Source organism: Chroicocephalus ridibundus, chromosome 1, assembly GCF_963924245.1.
Source record: "Chroicocephalus ridibundus chromosome 1, bChrRid1.1, whole genome shotgun sequence".
NCBI classification, from domain to species: domain Eukaryota; kingdom Metazoa; phylum Chordata; class Aves; order Charadriiformes; family Laridae; genus Chroicocephalus; species Chroicocephalus ridibundus.
This window is the reverse complement of record NC_086284.1, coordinates 165,137,136-165,155,291: the sequence shown is the minus strand read 5'-3', so window position 1 is coordinate 165,155,291 and position 18,156 is coordinate 165,137,136. Positions and strand designations below refer to the sequence as shown.

The window sequence follows — 18,156 nt, the reverse complement described above, 5'->3', positions numbered from 1 at the left end:
CCTGGTTCAATAAGGCTTTTATTATCTTCCTGTACCCACACACCTTTGCAGAATGTACCTAAAGTGCCAGCTCAATTTTCCCACCCATCTTGCTTTGGTATGGAATCAGCGCTGGTCGAACCTCCTCTTTCAAGAACTTTGCCACCTGTTCAAGAAAGAGGGGAAAGAAAAAATTAGCAAAAGAAAGGGTTCCCTTCTCCTCCCCATTCAGACCTGCTTGTCTCACTGGGGTTTCTGTTTCACAGAGATACCTAGCAGCCTGATACGTCCAGGATCAAAAATCTGAAGCCCACAAGGAAAGAGAAGGAAGCCAAGCAAAACGAAAGAGAGAAACACGTCTGCCTTAGTAGTGTGGGCAGAGGTACGTAATATGTACACTCTCTGGCACGCAAGAGGATGCAGGATTAGACAACACATTGCATTACAACCTGTAACACCCGTAGCCTCTTTCCACTACTTCACCTGTTGAGGAGCACGTCCAGTGAAGGAAGAAGGATCCAACAGGCTTTCAAGTTGTTTATGGATAGGGCTGAAGTAAGGATCAGCGCGGACACGGTCAATGAAGTCATTATCACCCCCTTCCTGTTTCACAACAGCAGCTGCTTGCTGGGAAAGAACACGAATCTTCTCGTGGCAATCCTGCAGGAGCAGGGGGAAGAGGAGGGTAAAAGAAAAAAGTCATTCCGTTGCTACTGGCAGCACATGTTCATCCTGCTAACTTGTGCGGGAGGGAGAAATATCAAAGTGCACTGCACTGGACAGCATGCAAATGACACAGCTTGGACTGCAGTGTCTCATATAACACTGTATTAGAACAAGATTTTCTTCATCCTTCCACATCTGCCCTTTAAGGCTAAACCAGTCTGAATGACATGTGTTCCCTGTTCATTTATACCACAAACTTACAACACCGGAATCTTTACACTTCCTCAAACTCCCCAAATACTCTTAGGAGTCACTATAGGATTTTTTTTTCAGTCGTTCTGTTCCCTACTTGCATGATTTTTCCAAAGACAGACTACAGTAGCTGTTCCCATAATATCCTATGAACTGAAATACAGGAATTCCTTATTCACCACTAGTCAACCCCTGTATGGAACACCTTGGGAACATAACGATGTAAAACCTCTAAAGGTTTGGGAAAGGGAAAAGAACCTGTCTAACTTAATGAGCAGCGAGACTACGTAAACCATGGCTTACACAAGGACAGACTGAAGGGAAAAAAATTTACAAACCTCAGGGCCTTAAGACATTCTCTCCCAAAGAACCCTCACATGGCACCAAGACTGGCAAAACCCTTATAAATTTTTTTCCAAAAGACTTACTAATCCCTTGACTTCCTGTGGAATCAATCTGTAAAAACAAGGGAACCCAACTGTAGTCAGGGACCACCTGCAAAATCAGATGTTGCCATGCCGGCCCTAAAATACAGTCGTGTTGCATTTAGACCCATGTAAGAATCTTCTTCTCAAATGTATTATCCTTGATCTGTCTTCAGCTGGGAGGAAAATGATCTCCTGTTTCCTGTTTCCTCCATCCAAATGCCATCTTGCTCCAGCACAAGCCTGACCCAGGTGAAAAGATCTGTCTTCTGGGTATTTAGGGGTGGGAGTTGTTCAGTGGTGGGGAAAGGAAGTGAGTTTCTGGGCTATAAGGTGGGAAAGCACAGAAAATGTGCTGTTCCAGAGTTCCCAGCACATGAAAACGGAACATACGAATGTGAATATGAACAGCTTTTATAAATGTACTAAATTCTACAGATTCATAATTAAACAGCACCAGACAGAAGGTAGGTCAGTAACAAACACAAATTAAATTCATTCTTCAATCTAATCAAAATAGAGAGGACTGTTTAAGTAAGTATGGGATACTTTAAAAGAGAGCCAGCTGAAAAGGTAATGAAACTTAGCCACATGATGTGACCCTTAGTTAGGAAGCTTATTGACTGACTCAGTGACAAACATCAGAGACACGGGGGGAAAAAAAAATGGAAAAAGGATGTTTCCTGACTAACATCATGGGTGAGTTGTCGCAAGTGTTTCAGAGAACTAGAACCACCTATCCTACTCAAAGCTGCTAACAAACCCTTTCTGGTATTACTATCTTCCAAGTTTAACTTCTGTCCCTGATGTGGAAATAATCATAGGAAAAATTGCTATCTAAAGGTATGTGAAAATAAACTGGTTTATTAAGATGTAAATTTGATTATCAGTTTTAAACTGAATTGTGAAATTAAATGATAAGGAAATGTAATCTAATTGTGTCTGGATTTATTTACTAAGGAAAACGTTTAATTACAATTTGCTTGAACACAGAAAACTAAATGAAGGACCATAAACAAAGTTAAAAATAAAAAGCACTATACTGAATTAGGGATGAGTGACACATGAATGAATGGTTCAGAATGGCCTTACTTGCTTTTTCGTTAACAGCACTGATTCATTCTTTTAATTTATAAGGTAGCCAACTGCCAACATGTTCCATTTAAAGAAGGCTGGCCTGGGTTCCAAGTTCCTTCAAACATTTACAAAAGGAAAACGCCTACTAGTATCTAATATAAAAATAGGTCTCCCTCTTCTCCAGCACAGACAGCCAGATTAGCTCAAACACACAATGTTCCTAACAGAAAATACAGATCTCCACAACTGCTCTCTCCTCAGAGAGCTGAGTCTGGCTTTGCAGCAGCAGTGGAATATTAATAACTCTGTGGGAGTAAGTGGAGAATAAAGAAAGGTGAGATGGTCAGAACAAGAGCCCAGGTACTTTTCTTTCTCAGGAGTCAAATGCCAAGCAGTGAACAGAGGTATTTTTGACAGCACTTGTACCTGACGATTGCCTCCTGCTTTCACCATCGCCATGATTATATTCTCTGTGGCCATGAACGGCAGCTCCTGCCGGATCCTCCTCTCAATCACCTTAAGAAAAAACAAACAAACAAATAGACAAAAAAAAGAGAAAAAAGAAACAGCATTATAGCAATTCTGTAGACAACTGTGACTCCTGGTGAAGCTTTCCTCTCCCTTTGAATCTCCAGGATTGGACAATGACGCAAAGATAATTTCTCTTTTTGAACTTAGCTCTGGAAATCCAGGTACTGAAGCTGATAATATTTAGAAGCTGTATCTTGTAAGGGACATTACTGTGTAAAAGATGTATAATGAATTTTCTTTTTAAACTGTAGGTAAGTTACAGGACTGTATAAGATCTGCCTTGACAGTATCTTTTGGCGGTAAGTTCTACAGATCTGTCGTGTTGTTCAGGGAGAAATATCCTCTTTGAGAAATTTTTAATTTGCTACCTTTTGGCTTCAACAAGTACCCTTTCATGTCTGTCCTGCAAACAGTGAGAATATAGTGAGAATGGAGAGCAAAATTCAGAAACCATGTGAACTAACAGATAAAAATGTAATCCTTTGAGTGAGGGGATTTTTATACACTTTGGCAGAGTTGCAGCATTATCAAGGATGCAACACTGCACAAGTTATCTCCTGCTTTACCTTTGGATATACCACAAGTCCCTCGGAGATATTCTGCAGGGTACTCAGAATGATGTCAGCTGTGAGGAAAGCCTCGGCAAGACACACACGCCTATGAAACACACATACCCCGGGCCCCAGTTAGCAATAAAGGCCATGTTCCAGCCTACCTCAGATCCAGCTTTTTAGTTTCTGTAAATAATTCTGTAAATAGCATTACTGTGGCTCTGGAACTGTTCTCCTTATGGGTACTTCTTGTTGCTCAAATGCCACAACCAGGAAAGCTAAAGAACATCTTATAGCAGTAGCTCTCGCGCTGTGGCGAAGGGAGGGTTTTTTGGTGTTGCGTTTGGTTTTTTTTTGTCAGTAGAGAGAGGGAGAGAGAGGAATAGAAAGGGTGAAGGCAAACATAGAAAGCTCAAGATAATTCAATGGTTACACAGCTAGGAAAGAAGGCAGCAATTTACACGAGCTGGCAAACACATGAGACTCTCTTCCCCCGTGTTCTGTGTTGCCCTGATCCTACCCGCCAGGAGTAAGAGGTGCTGCACACACATGCTGTGCCTGGCTGTGCTTAGTGAGGAACTTCCAAAGTGATCCATGCATTTGGTGGGGTCTCCCTCCGAGAGACCAGCTCCTGGCCACAAAGGAGGCTCCTGACGAAAAGGAATGACAAAAAGGAAAGGAGGGAAAGGAGAGGAGTAGTGGGGACTGAGCTGTATCAGGCAAAAGGCTCTGCATCACAGTGCAGCAATTACAGCATCATCCATCTGTGACAGCAGTGCCTGGCCCATGCTAAACTGTGATCACTTAAAATATACTAGTACTTGAATCTTGTCCTATATTTAAGGCCCTCAATTCTATCACACTGTCTTCAAAAAGACTTGGCTGTTTTGTAGGTTGTTTGCATTTTCCCTGGCGTGCTCTCCTTTCAAAACACTTCAGCTTTGACAAGAAAAATCCAAGGCACAGAATTTTTTTAATTGGATTATGGACAAATGACCCTTTCTATTAGAGGAGGTGAAAATAAAATCTGAAACATTCCAGTACATCTCTCAACACTTGGTAGGTTTTTAGGAAATAAAGGCACCATATCAATCCATATCCAATTTCTTAAATTCACATTGTTTTCTGCTGCCTATGCAGCTCTTTTCTTAACAAGACTAGCAGCTGCAGAGTCAAGTCCTTTTGATAAAAGATCTTCTATGCTTTCATGAAATTTTATGTTTGTGGGGACGTTTTTAAAATAACATTCTCATCAACAGTCTTAACGCTAGACTTAACATAGCCAAAACCGCTGTTGTTCATTGTTCCACAAGCCCCATATCTTAGAAATATAAAGATCTAAAGATTTCTAAGATTCTAGGAGATCAAATTCTGCAACAGAAGACTACTTTGAAACTAAAACATTTCAAAGGTAAACATGAGCTTTATGCAAATTTAGTACTAACTGGAAGATGGAAGCATTGAATTTAATTGCTATAATTTACGTGATAATAATTATAGATAGCTTTTGCTCATCTCAAAATAGTCATAATGAAGAATCAGAAAACAAAGCAAAGTTTGCCGAGCAATATCTAAAAGACCTGCACAGGTTTTCATGAAACATTACTTAAAAAAAAAATGTTTGTGCTCTTTCTTTAGGATCTGAACTACTACTTGCAAAGAACAGGTCTTTACAAAGAGATGAAAATAAGTTTCTTTAGATTATTTGGAGGGCTAAGGGATTACAGATAAAATGTTGAATTATTCTTTAAGAAGTGGTGAAGAGCAGGGTCAAAAACCATATTCAAAACAGACAGGGAGGAAAATTTGAGAAATCTAAGAACTGCTGTACTATGCTGTTGAAACAGGAAGACTACGAGAGCTATTTATTGCTATGGCTTCTGCATCCCTCCCTCTCTCTGATGGTTTACTTTGCAGAAGATCTTGACATTAAAAAAAAACCCAACAGTTTTCATCTGATCTTATAGAGGAAACCAGTTTATACTCTCTAGATTCTATTGAGACTTTCATCAAGGTGGTAACTTGTGGTTTTAGTTTAAAAATAGTATTTTCTAAATACCTCAGAGGACCTTCCCGCACAACACCTTCTGAAACTGCTGTATTGCATGATCTAAACAAACCTGTTGGCACTGTCATCCAGCGTTCGCTCAAACCACTGCACAGAAGCTGTCTGGAGGGGATCCAGCACCAGTGTCATCAGGTGTCGCGCCAGGCTGCAGCAGCGTTCTGAACGCATTGGATTCCTCTTGTAAGGCATAGCACTTGAACCTGTGAAAGAAGAGTGAGTGATGGAAACGGGGCAATAGAAGTAGTGCGTTCAGGAAGAAGAGATGGAGGTCTTCCCCCAGATAAGAAAAATGTGTCAGGAATCATGTTTTTGACTAAAAACTCAAAACATGATGATTTTCTAAGGACAAAATGCAATAAAGAAAATGACACCGCCACACTTCCCTTTCAGATTAGAAACATCCAAATGTGGAGAGAAAAAAAGTGAGAAGATATTTTGCAATTCTGCAAAACAGAAGATGTACCCAAAAAGAACAAAGGGACTTAACTTTTAATGTAGTATTTAGCACCATCTCTTGAGGCTACTCTTGGGCAGTGTTCAAGACTTCTACACTCTTGAGCAGCATTCAAGACCCCATCTGCTCAATAACATTGTCCTTCAAGGTCAGACACTAATGCTGCTGCCTGTTGCTCTGGAGAATGGATATCAAAAGTGTCCATAGAACGTAGAATGGTTCAAGTAACAGATATGACTAAGGCTTAATTCGCCCATTCAATCCTACGCAACTATTTAGGGGGGCTGAACTTTCTTCCAGCCAATATCCAAACCTCTACGTTCCTTCTTCCCTTACATCAATGTCAGAATTGCATCATTGGTATTCTTCTGGCAAGGGTCCAAGCCCAGTTTCATTGTTCCAAATGTGTCTGTTTATAAAGACCAAAATGCTGAGTCAAGCTGAAAACCTACAGCTCCAGTCAGCTTCATGAGGAATGGAAAGCACTAAGTACCCCTCAGACCCAAGTCTTCCTCTGCGGCGAATGGGGCATATATGACTGCTCCTGCTTGCCCCCCAAACCCAGGAAGTGCATGAATACAAATCTGATCATAATTACTTAATATCCAGAAACCTTTGGGTAAAGTGCTTTCTTTTCCCCCCTCTCCCCTTATTTTTCTTTTTCTTTTAAAAGGACCCAAAATACTAACAATGTCAAACCCCAGCTAATTTAAAGCAACTTCTGTCGGTGACATTTCTAAGTTTGCTTAAAAGGCTGCACCAACATAAATTAAAAGATACATACACTGGTCCAAGAAATACCTCCCATCACTTACCAATCTGCTCTTTCTCAAAAGGTTCCTCAATCTCCTTCAGGTTGGCCAAAAGACGAATGTCTGTACAAATCTAGAAAAAAGCACAAGAAATTAACAAACAGAACCAAACTAACACACACCAATATATACTCCTGTTAGTGTTCTTGGAGAAGTGTTTGCATCTGTGTCTGAGAAGTAAACTGCGGAACAGCAAAAAATTTGACAAAAAAATTGACACTTTAATCATACTTTCTGGCCTAAAAATCCCAGTCAAGAAAAATTAAAGAAAAAAAAAAAAGGAAAATGTCCACTGTATTAGAATAGAACAGGCCTCCAAGAAGGGCAAATGTTTGCAGGGAATGGAAGACAGACCAGGAGGGAACACTGAAAATGTGTAACAAAATTACAGAGTGATTTGCAAACACAGATAATGTGTGCTCACTGAACCAGCCAGCCTGCAAAACTAAACCAGAAGAAAATACCACAGATCACTTTAGCCCAAGAGAGGGAGGGAAGAAACAGAGATAAATCAATGAAAAGCGTCCACAAGGACACAGAGAATAACACCATTATCAGAGAAGCAATTAACTAGGAGCAAATGGTGAAATTTAAAAACTCATACACCACTAGGAAAGACATTTACTATAATTGGATCAATTTAGCATAGATTAGACTAATATCTGGTGTGGGATTTGTTAACCCATCTTAGAATCGGCTCGGTAAACTTCCTTTATTTACCACTGGTCTTAAGATCTTTGAGGTTTGATTACTAGGCGTGTACCCAGCGGTGAATTTACATGATCACAAAGAGAACAGCTGAACAAGGAGCACCAATTTATATTTCTTGAGAAGAGCATGCTGCACCATGAGCACCTTCACTTCAAGATCTAAAACGTTTCCCCCTTTCCCCCAATGTACACAAACAGGGTACTCACCTTGTGTATAGATGCCCCAAGACTGGCCAGCACAGACAGGACTTCAATATCCACCTTGCGACTATAGGTCTGCCCTGTGACCATATAAGACCTAGAAATAAGCAGAGAAGTTGAGTGCTCCAGACAGATACAACAGTACCGCAAGATTTCAAGCAAGGAGTGACATGGCTCTTAAAGTGGGCTGTCATTCTGCCCTGATGAGAATGACTTTGGATTCAGGTTGTCAGTTCTAGGCAGCATGCAGACGGGAGAGAGAAAAGCAGAGGAAAAACGGACAGCCATGCTTTGACAGTGAGATAAGTAGAAGTGGCCTATTCAGGTAAAGTTTCCTGCGGGAAGCTGCAAGCTGGGAATGGAAGGCAGCAAGGAGAGATAAGTCAACAGCAGCACAGATGTCAGTTTGTGAGCTAGGGGCATCTGGGCCAACACGGACAGCAGGAGTCACATTTTGCTAGCACCAAATTCAGGTTACTAAGCATGCTTGTTACATACCGCTTAAATCCTGCCTTTGCAGTCACTAATCTGTCCAGCTCTTCAACCTCAGGGTGAAGAAAAAAACAAAACAAACAGAGCTCAGAATGGAACAACACAGGAAGGTCAGCAACAGCAAAAGGGATCCTTTGCTTTTCTCAGTTTACTGACAACAAATGTTTTACTTGCTGGGAAGCACTCCCTCCCCAAATTCTGCTCACTTTCACACAGGGCCTTGTCAGTGAGCCCCGGGAGGATCGCAGTGCCCTTGTGAATTTGATGCCAGAACCATGCCACATGTTCCCAAAAAGAGCACAGCATTCCAGAGGGGAGAACTGCCAAGATTGCAAGTCTATGCCCTGGGCTGTCTCTACTTACTTTACTATGGTCCCCCTCAAAGAGCTGCAAGAAGCTGGCTTGCGTGCCAGTGGTGCCTTTTACACCCCGAAAGCGCAAGTCATCCCGAGCCCGCTCCAGGTTCTGCAGGTCCATGCACAAGTCCTGAATCCACAAGCAGCAGCGTTTCCCCACAGTGGTGAGCTGTGCAGGTCTGAAAACAACCGAGAACGGAATGTGACTCATTGACGATCTGCACAGTAACTCCTCAAGGACCACACTTTGCTGCTAAGTCTTAACAGCAGTTAAGATGTCCTTGCAGGTTAGTCTCTCTGGCTCCTCTGAGCAGAAATTAAAAAGATCTGGCTTGTGCAGGAAGATGTAACAGCACACATATATCATCAGTAAATGGTACTGAAGATATGATCATTCTTTTCAGGAATTAGATGTAATTACCTCAAGAGAAAACAGTAATTGTAATTTCTGTATACGTTAGGGGATTAAGAAATCAGCGAGAATGGGTATCTGAAGGTCTTTCACCACTACAGCTTTTGAGTTTCTTAAAGAGTGACCGGAAGCCCATCAGTCAGAATAGATATATAATATAATATAATATAATATAATATAATATAATATAATATAATATAATATAATATAATATAATATAATATAATATAATATAATATAATATAATATAATATAATATAATATAATATAATATAATATAATATAATATAATATAATATAATATAATATAATATAATATAATATAATAGTCAGAGGGCGCCCCCTGCCGGCCCGCGGGCCACACCGCGCCCGGGGCTCTGCCTGCAGGGGAGGGAAGCCCGGGGGGGGTGGGAGAAACGAGGGGGGGCCCCCGATTCTACTTGCCCAGGGCAGAGAGGGCATCCTAGCTATGTATAGCTCATGGGTGTAAATTTGTCAGTGTGGAACCACCTGCGTACCTATTGTGATTTTAAATGGTTCCTCTAAGGGACTCTTTATTTATAAGAAGGCTTTCCTCAGCCTCCTGCCAAACGTGCAATAATTAACGGTACTGTTAGCCAACTTTTTTTTGTAAAACCTCCACCTTGAAATAAATATTTGCAAGCTTCAACCACGCTGTCCTTCAAACGCTTTGAGGAGAAAATGGGGGTATTATGCAGAACCTAGAAGTTGAAATATTTCAAATTATCCGCATGAACTCCAAAGACAACCGCTACATTATTTCAAAAAAAGCATATGCACATGAAGAAGGTGCTCCTGATTAAGCTCAGACATAAAAAGGAAGCATACAAGATGTGGAAGCAGTGACAGGTGATCCAGGAGGAATACAAAGCAACTGTCCAATGCTGCAGGGACGGGGTTAGGAAAGCCAAAGCCCACCCCCGGTTTAATCTGATGTGGGATGTGAAAGGCAACAAGAAGGGCCTCCGCAAGTATGTAAGCAGCAAAGGGAAGGCTAGGGAAAACATGGACCTGTTTTGAGATGGGGCAGAGGCCCTGCTGACAAAGGACACAAACAAGGCCGAGGTATCAATGCCTTCTCCACCTTAGTTTTTAGGACTTTGCCTTGCACACACTTTTTTAATACTCCTTTGCGCTCTTTCCAAAAGCCAAGATAAAACTGATCCAGAGAATACTCCTCTGAAAGGCTGTAGATGAAGAGGGTTCTAGGACTAGAGCTGCTTGAACATAGCCTATACAGCAAGACAATTAATCAGAGACCTGACCCGGTGCTCCCACTCTCCTTTGGGAGAAATTTTAAAGCGCCAGACACTGAGTCTGACAACACCCGTGTTTTATTTCCCTGCCTCTGGTGTTCATATCACTGGGGCAGAAGATCCAGGCTTACCTGAAGGTGTATAGTTTAAAGCCTCTGAAAGCAAACTGTCTTCATGAAGCAGCACATTAATCTGCCCCAACAACAGACTGATCCAGATCTCTTTGTCCTTTGACACAGTAGTCTGCCTAAAAATATTCAATTCTATTCCATTCCATTCCACTCCACTCCACTAGCAGTCAATGTCAGAGGTTCTGCACAAGAAGTGTAAGTCTCCCAAGAGACAGAAAACAGTATCACCCTGTTAAACAGAAGAAATTCTTCCTGACTCTTCCCAGGGATCCATATACTGATGTTGGAAAACTGATGGATCCTGACTCATCCCTTTAGAAGAAAGCTTCAGCTATAGTGGCAGAGTAATTGTAGTAACAAGTAGCCCATAACAAACCTTTCTAAGCTGCAGTTGAAACTAACTTAACTGACAGAGAAACAAACATAAAGAAAATATGACTGCAAGACAGGCCTACTGCAATTCCCAGTCATGCTTTTTGAAACAGCCCAGAATATACCCATCTATGTTCGCCAGGAAGCTGTTCCTTATGAAGCTGTGTTAAAACAACTGCTGACAGCTAGTCAAAGCAACAGTTCAGTTTCCTGAGCCAAGGCTGGAGTTAGGCACATACTCCTCTGAACCACCAACAATGTCCCAATGACGTCCAGCACTTACCAACTGCCACTGGTCAGAGATGGGAAAAAGAAGGACAAAAGAAAGCAGTAGCAGGTCAATTTAACCAAAGCACAGCTGACAAAACGAAAGCAAAGGCTGATGGCTACTTACTGGTAGTGAGTGAAGCCCAAAGTAGGCAGGTCAGCATACTTCTCAGCAAAGTTGGCCAGACGGCTGATCACCCTTGCGAGCTGGTGGATGCAGAAAGGATAGAAAAGAGAAAAAAAAACAACCCACAGCAGAAGCTAGCATGCTTAAGCACAACAGGGGAGGGAAACAACTGTGCAATCCTTGAATACCCCCCTCTAATTGTTGAATATGGCGTGTTTCGTTTTTTCAGGGCATGCACGTAATTGCTGCTTGCCATAAAACTCAAGCAAGAGATGATACAAGTGATTGGACTTCAGCTCAAACTAGTCTAGTCCTCGTGCCCAACACAATCCTGCAGTTGGTTTATCCCTGGGTATTTTTGTTATTCCTGGAATTAGTCAGAAATACAGCTGCCTTGGGTATAATTGACACATGTACAGTCCAGGGCAAATTGGGTGCCAAGACATTCAGGTCAGATACATAACACTGACCTACAGTCCCACTATATTTGACCTCAGGAAATTGTATTATATAGCTTCTCGAATGCTGACACGCTCCTAGGAATATAGTTAAGGGGATGCCTAAGCTGACCCTGAAAGCAATACAGGTGTTTTCTGAAACGAGTACCTGTGGCACAGATAAACAAGGAGTTGCTTATAATGCCCATGGTGAGCAAAGAAGCTTTGGGGAAAGACTTGAGAAAGGAAAGCAAGATAACTCTTCACTTTCTTGAGAATAATCTAAACAGACAGCTCCTCCTAGTTTTCCAGCAAGGTTTAGGAAAATCCAAGTTAAACACAGGCTATTCACAGGACATCAGTGCTGCCCACTTCTGAGACACTGTGCACAACTGCCTTCTCACCTTGGGTAGCAGCAGGTTAAACCCATCACGGAGGACAATCAGATCCTGAAAGAAGCAAAGAAAGGAAGTTTGGGGCATGTCTGAAGGACTGCACATAATGGTTTCTCTCAGAGAGGACACAGATAATTAAAATATGCTTTGTCCGCTCAAAAGTCTCTTCTTAAAATGAAAGCTCTGCTTTCCTTCTTGTACCAGAACTTGCAGTGGACTTGCTTATGACAAAAATGCTAGATCCGTCATTGCTCCTTCTATACTATGCACAGAAAGTCATAGTAGGCAGAAGACGACCAATTTCCACTGACTGGGTATGAACGATTATTTTAAGATACTCGGAACACCCATGGAATGACAGACTAAATCATTCATCCCAAGTGGAAAATGCAAGCACTGTAAGCTAAAGACAGCAAGAAAGCAAGTGGACTGATCAGGCAGCAGTCGTCTTTACTCCTTCTTTTGAAACTGAGGTGGCAAGTGTCACAAGGAAGGTGGTGTTAACTAAAAGCCAAACAAAAAGATTGCAAAGGAGTAGGGTAAAAATAATCACAGAGCAGCTTCTTGTATGACAAAAGCAGTTGCGAAGCTGCAATGACTTAGACACGGGGGAACAGCAATATACACTGAGAAATTAGGCTTTAGTTTGCACCCAGTTTTAGACAGGTTTTTCACAAACATTTTACAGTTCTGTAGCATGGCGGTACTTCCTTTTTCACTTAACACGCTCATCCATTTTCTTGGCCACCGAAAAGCTTTATTTACCCTGAATTAATAATTCCAAGCAGCAGTTGAAAGCCCATGGTATCAAAACCGGCCTTGTTCTGTAAGTCAGTGAACTCTTGTCCCATTGGCATAACTGACAGTTCACACGTTTCTGCATGCGGTTGCAACTCACAATCTCTTATCTCCTTGAATATTTAATGTGCAAGCAGAGCTTAGGGAACAGTTAGTTTCCAGATGGATCTTGCTTCATATCAAAGGAAAGAAGGCAAGAGGAGCTTGCCTTCCTAGGATAGATAGGATAAAGGGGAATTAACTTCAACAGTAAAACTAATAAAAACATCTGAAAAATCTATTTAGCGTTACTTTATAGAGAAAAGTTTATAAAAAGCTATCAAGTAAGCAACTGTGGCTTTGTTTTGCCCAGCTCCGCAGGCAGGAAACTGAAAACATTATATTACCGTATTATCCCCTACGTAACAGGAAGTTGCTCCAAGGTGAATGATGGCTGCCGCTTTTGGACAACAGTGGGCAAAGGTGTGAACGTGGGCCATCACATCGTGACGCAGCTTCTTCTCTTCCTCTGCTGCCATCTTGAAGTCAATGTTGTCCAGATTTGCTTCCATCTCCTTTATCTGCTCATCTGTGATCGGGAGCCCAAGTGACTGCAAGGGGAAAAAGAACTTTCTATTTATTTTTGTCTTTAAGACACAACCCAAACTGACACAGACGCTGTTTAGACAATTTACTCCCATATGACATTGCACGGAAGCATGGCAATTTGGCATAATCAAGAGCTGTAACAGCAAGCAGTTTCATTCTACAGCTCTCCAACCTTTTCCAATTGGATAGGAGAGTGTTTGGGCTTAGATGTTCTTCTTGGGCTTCATACTTTCCTCAATCATGTAATATCACTGTGACAACTACAAAAATTAGACACATGGGGAAAAACGATACAAAAATAGTAAAGTTTTAACTTTTTTACCCCTTGAGTAAAGAACAATTCAGCTACCATGTGATTAGATAGCTTGTGTCAGGAAGCACTCTTTGGACTGCAACTAGACCCATCACAACTGTAAACAGAGGGCTCAGAACATATGGAAATGCACACATGTCCAAAAGTCCTAAAGTACTTCATCTCAGTCTGAATCCGGAAGCTTGGGAAATCAGTTACTTGATAAATGCTCCTAGTTCACATTCAAAAATATTTGTTAAATCTTTTCAGCAAGCTGACTTAAAAACAGAGTAAGATATCAAACCACAGAACTATATTGCACAACTCTATACTTGTACAAGCTAACTGAGCTGAGAAAAATCAGTCTTTGCCTGATACTGAGAGTTTAGAAGTCTCGCAATGAACTTGGCATTACTGCCTTTTCCAAATTAAAATGCTATTGTCTTGTGCATTAGTGATTAGAAGTCGCCGGCCAGGAAGCTTCACGGATACAAAGTATTTTGAAAGCTGTTTCTGTTCAGAATCAAACTGACTGAAAAAAAATGTTTTGCAGATGTGGAATCTGGAACTAGACAAGACAGCAAGTGAAGCAGATGCGTCTTCAAGGTCCTCATCAGATAATTAGTACCCACACAATTTAAAATATGATGTTGTAAGTGTATACACAACCATGAGATAAATGAGGAAAAGCACCTGGCCCCACAAACATCACATGAGGCCTCTTCCCTATGAGTTTTTGCTGATATTGACAGTGTACCTTATGAAGAAAGCAATCAAATGTCCTTCAAACCTGTCTACCTAAGAAACCTAAGTAGGAAAACTAACTGAGGGAGAAACACAGGGTTTTCTCCAAAGCACTACAGGTCAGTGATGTGCTCTCTGGATTGTGCTTTTAAGGTATCATTCCTCTGAGGCTGTTTCAATACTTTGATGCGCCACTGCAACAACTGTGACTGTTCATTCATCCCTATTCCTAAAGGGCAGGGCAGAGCAGGCAGATGACATGGAACATCTCCTGCATACAGAAAGAGAACACTGGGTTCCTCATCTAATAAAAAACATACGACAGAAAAATAATGAAACTTAAATTGGACAAAAAATAGATTGAGGGCTACTATAGGCTCTTATAAGAGAGAAAACATTCAGATTTCACGTGTGCAAAAAGTTTTATTAGTCAGTTTGATGCTGCAGGATGTCAAAGCTACTGCTACAAGAGGGAAGAGCTCCATGGAATTTATATTTGACTTTCAAATAACACACTGTTTAGGTCAAGAGCTCAAGGTTTAAAAAAAAAAGAATAAAGAGTTAATAGAAGCATTATAATACAAATTAATTTAAGCTAAAAAAACCCACAACAACCTAGAGTTTTGGGATAGGTATAAACTCAAACACTTCCGCTCTTAATCCAGACTTTAACTATTGTCAGCTGGGAAAGGATTAGTTTAAGGAGCTCTCTCTTACTGATCACACACTTTGCTGAGTCTCCTCTTTCAACCACCGGGTATTGCCTGCTGCAGGGAACAAAATACCAACTGTAAACATTTTCTGTCTAATCCAGTTTCCAGTGAAATAATTTTTCAATTCTTATTTCACATATTCCAAGTGGACTACTTGAAAATTTCTCCCATAAGTAGGGTGAATATTGAAACCATTTGCCTGGCCGTCAACTTTATCACTAAAACTGCATGTCCGCTTTTTTACTACTTTCCTGCAACTTTTAGAAAACCTATGGTTAGATCTTCCTAATATTCTGATCTACTAGAAAACAAAAGTAAGTATTGCCCATAGTTCATTCATTACTTTTTAAAAAATGTATCCAAAAGAAATAGTATGTATCTTCAACAAGGATGATTAGAGAAGTGACATGTAAATGTCCTGAAAGTGAGGATAAGTACTAGAGTAAATATTGCCCATAGTTCGTTTATTACTTTTTTTTTCTAATGTACCGACAAAGAAATACTATGTATTTTCTGCAAGGAACGTAGGGAAACTGCTTATATCTATACCTAACTGATTACTGACAGAGCTAACAGGTGCTGAAAGTAACTGACTCTTCAGTCCAGAGCTGACATCAGAAGTCAAACTCCTCTGGAATGAGGAGACAGATAAAAATAGGAGTCTCCCTCTTCCCACTACAAAAAGGGTGCCCAAGAAATTGCAAGATCTGTCTCTGCTTTCTGGGAACAGAACTCTACGGTGGCAATGGGAGAGAAAGCAAAGATCAAGAGACGGGGAACCCCAAGTTCAGGGCTTGGGAGTGGAAACCTGGAAGTCTCACACTGGTTCTTTCAGCAGCTCGCTTTCTCCTATTGGGCAAGTTGTGTGAAGTATTTTGTTCTTCAACAGAAGAAGTGACTATCTGCTGGAATTGATATGACAGTGCTTAAATGATCATACTTTGAACATGCAAAGCTCCTTAAGCATGCATTCTTGGTAATGACACTTCCTCTACTAGACGAGATCTGCAGTCTGCTCCCTCCAGCATCTCCGCTGTGACAATACCGAGCGACTCCTGTTTAACATAGCTGCACAATTACATCTTCCGTTCTTAAAACATCATGTTTGGTGCAGCATACTATTGATGAAGCTGCTGTAGTGGTACGATCCTTGAACGCAGAAGGAACACATTAATGACACTGTGCACTGCTTGTTCATTCTCCAGCATGGTGCTTCTCTGCCCTTATGCCAATAGCAACAGCCAGACCTAGTGCTTGGATCACTTCCTAACAACCCCAGTACTTTGAAAATGGAAATGAAGGACTCTGTACAAAAGAAATGGGCAACTATTGAGTCTGAAAGCTAAAGTTATCCTGTCAGAAGGCAGAGTGGTTTTGTATATTTTTTTCAGGAACATACTACAGTTTTTTCACTGTCAAAAACATAATACGAGTCTTCCCCTCAGTCACAAGGAATCAAGTTAGTGCATCTTAAAAATTCACTGTTTCAACTAAGAAGTAATAATGGGCTGTACACATATCTCTATTTGGGATTAAAGTCAGAGTAAGAAGGTTTAGCTTAAGCTACATTTTAAAAAGAAGGTTAAGCTTAAACTACATTTTAAAAACATGTCAGACTCCACTAACACAACAGCGTGCAATCATACAGATATGCTCTCAGTTGCTGCTTCCTAATAGCTGAATTGATACCAATCTTTTGCGCTATCAGTTGTTTTTTTTTTTTTTTTGTGTGGCACCCAGCCTGTCAGAAATGTCATCAGCCTTTCTGACGTAGCTGTTCTGCTCACTTTGGGCCAAAGCAAACTTATCTCAGAAATAAGGGTTATCCAAAAACAACTGGCTGCAGATGTGTGGGGTGGTCCTGTTGGCACACACTGACAGCAATCTGATTGAACAAGAGAGCGTATGTCATCAGTCACACCTCCTGAAAAGCAAACAGCCAAGCGCAGGAGAAGGACACCGATGTGTGCTCAGAAGGCAACCCCCCAAAAAAAACCAACACAAGCCCACCAAAAACCTGCTTAGCAAAGCTTTTACAAAGCTAATTTCACAAAGAGGGCAAAAGTGCAAAGGGGAGGGCATGAGACAAGAAGAGGTGATTTGCTGGGGGACCACAGAATGGTGGTGGTTGGAAGGGACCTCTGGAGATCATCCAGTGCAACCAAAGTACCAAAGGAGGTTCACCTAGAGCAGGTTGCACAGGAACAGGTCCAGGCGGGTTTGGATTATCTCCAGAGAAGGGAGACCCCACAGCCTCTCTGGGCAGCCTGTTCCAGTGCTCTAGCACCCTCGGAGTAAAGAAGTTTTTCCTTGTATCCAGATGGAATTTCCTGTGCTCTAGCTTGTGCCTGTTGCCCCTTGTCCTGTCACTGGACACCACTGAGAAAAGTCTGTCCCCATCCTCTTGACACCCGCCCTTTAGATATTTATAAGCATTGATAAGATCGCCTCTCAGGAGCGCTGCGTACGAAGGGTCGTGTAAAACCGGGCCTGCACACGCGCACCCCCTTCAGCGCCGCGAAGGTCGCTCTGCTCAGCTTTCCCCCGCCCGCCCCGGGCAGACCCAGGCCGCTGCTCGGTCCCGCTCCCCGCGGGCAGCTCCGGGAAGGCAGGCTGGGCGCTTACCGCAGACACCCACCTAAGGGGCGGCGAGCGGCTCCCTCGGTCCTCCCCCGCCAGAGCCCCGAGGGGACACCGAAGGGAAGCGGGACGGGGGCGTGAGGCAGTTCCCCCGCCCCAGCCCCGGGCCCGGCGGTGTCTCCGCGCCGCCCTCCCCTCAGCGGCCCCGTCCCGCCGTTACCTTCTCAGCCTGGGCGAGGTAGAGCCAGAGGCGGCGCCAGGTGCCGAACTTCTTCCTCTCGCTGAAGTTGAAGCCCATCTCGGGGCTGGCGTACCGCGACACCAGGGGAGAGCGGTAGCTGGACAGCACGTCCTCCTCGGCGCCGGGGGTCGCCATGGCAGCCGCGGCAGAGCTCGGGGCCGAGCGGGGCCGGGCACCCGCCGGCAGCGGGAGATAAGGGCAGGCGGCG

At 42.4% G+C, this 18,156-nt stretch overlaps 1 protein-coding gene across 1 annotated transcript; it reads right to left on the bottom strand.

Annotated features, from left to right (window-relative positions):
• Positions 1–18,156, bottom strand: ADSL (adenylosuccinate lyase). The gene is made up of 13 exons (XM_063322499.1): positions 17,928–18,156; positions 13,177–13,380; positions 12,002–12,046; positions 11,161–11,240; positions 8,582–8,753; positions 8,225–8,271; positions 7,733–7,823; positions 6,819–6,888; positions 5,602–5,749; positions 3,497–3,587; positions 2,826–2,915; positions 463–639; positions 1–145 (listed from the first exon to the last, which is right to left on the bottom strand). The coding sequence occupies exons 1-13, from the start codon at positions 18,081–18,083 to the stop codon at positions 59–61; spliced, it is 1,458 nt and encodes a 485-aa protein (XP_063178569.1). The 5' UTR covers positions 18,084–18,156; the 3' UTR covers positions 1–58.

Excerpts from the sequence above, each read along its gene's own strand:
- ADSL (XM_063322499.1), bottom strand. The coding sequence starts at position 18,083 with ATGGCGACCCCCGGCGCCGAGGAGGACGTGCTGTCCAGCTACCGCTCT. Across the intron at positions 12,047-13,176 it reads GTTACGTAGGGGATAATACG|GATCTGATTGTCCTCCGTGA; the intron begins GTAATATAATGT and ends TGCTTCTTTCAG. Across the intron at positions 2,916-3,496 it reads GACTTGTGGTATATCCAAAG|GTGATTGAGAGGAGGATCCG; the intron begins GTAAAGCAGGAG and ends TTTTTTCTTAAG.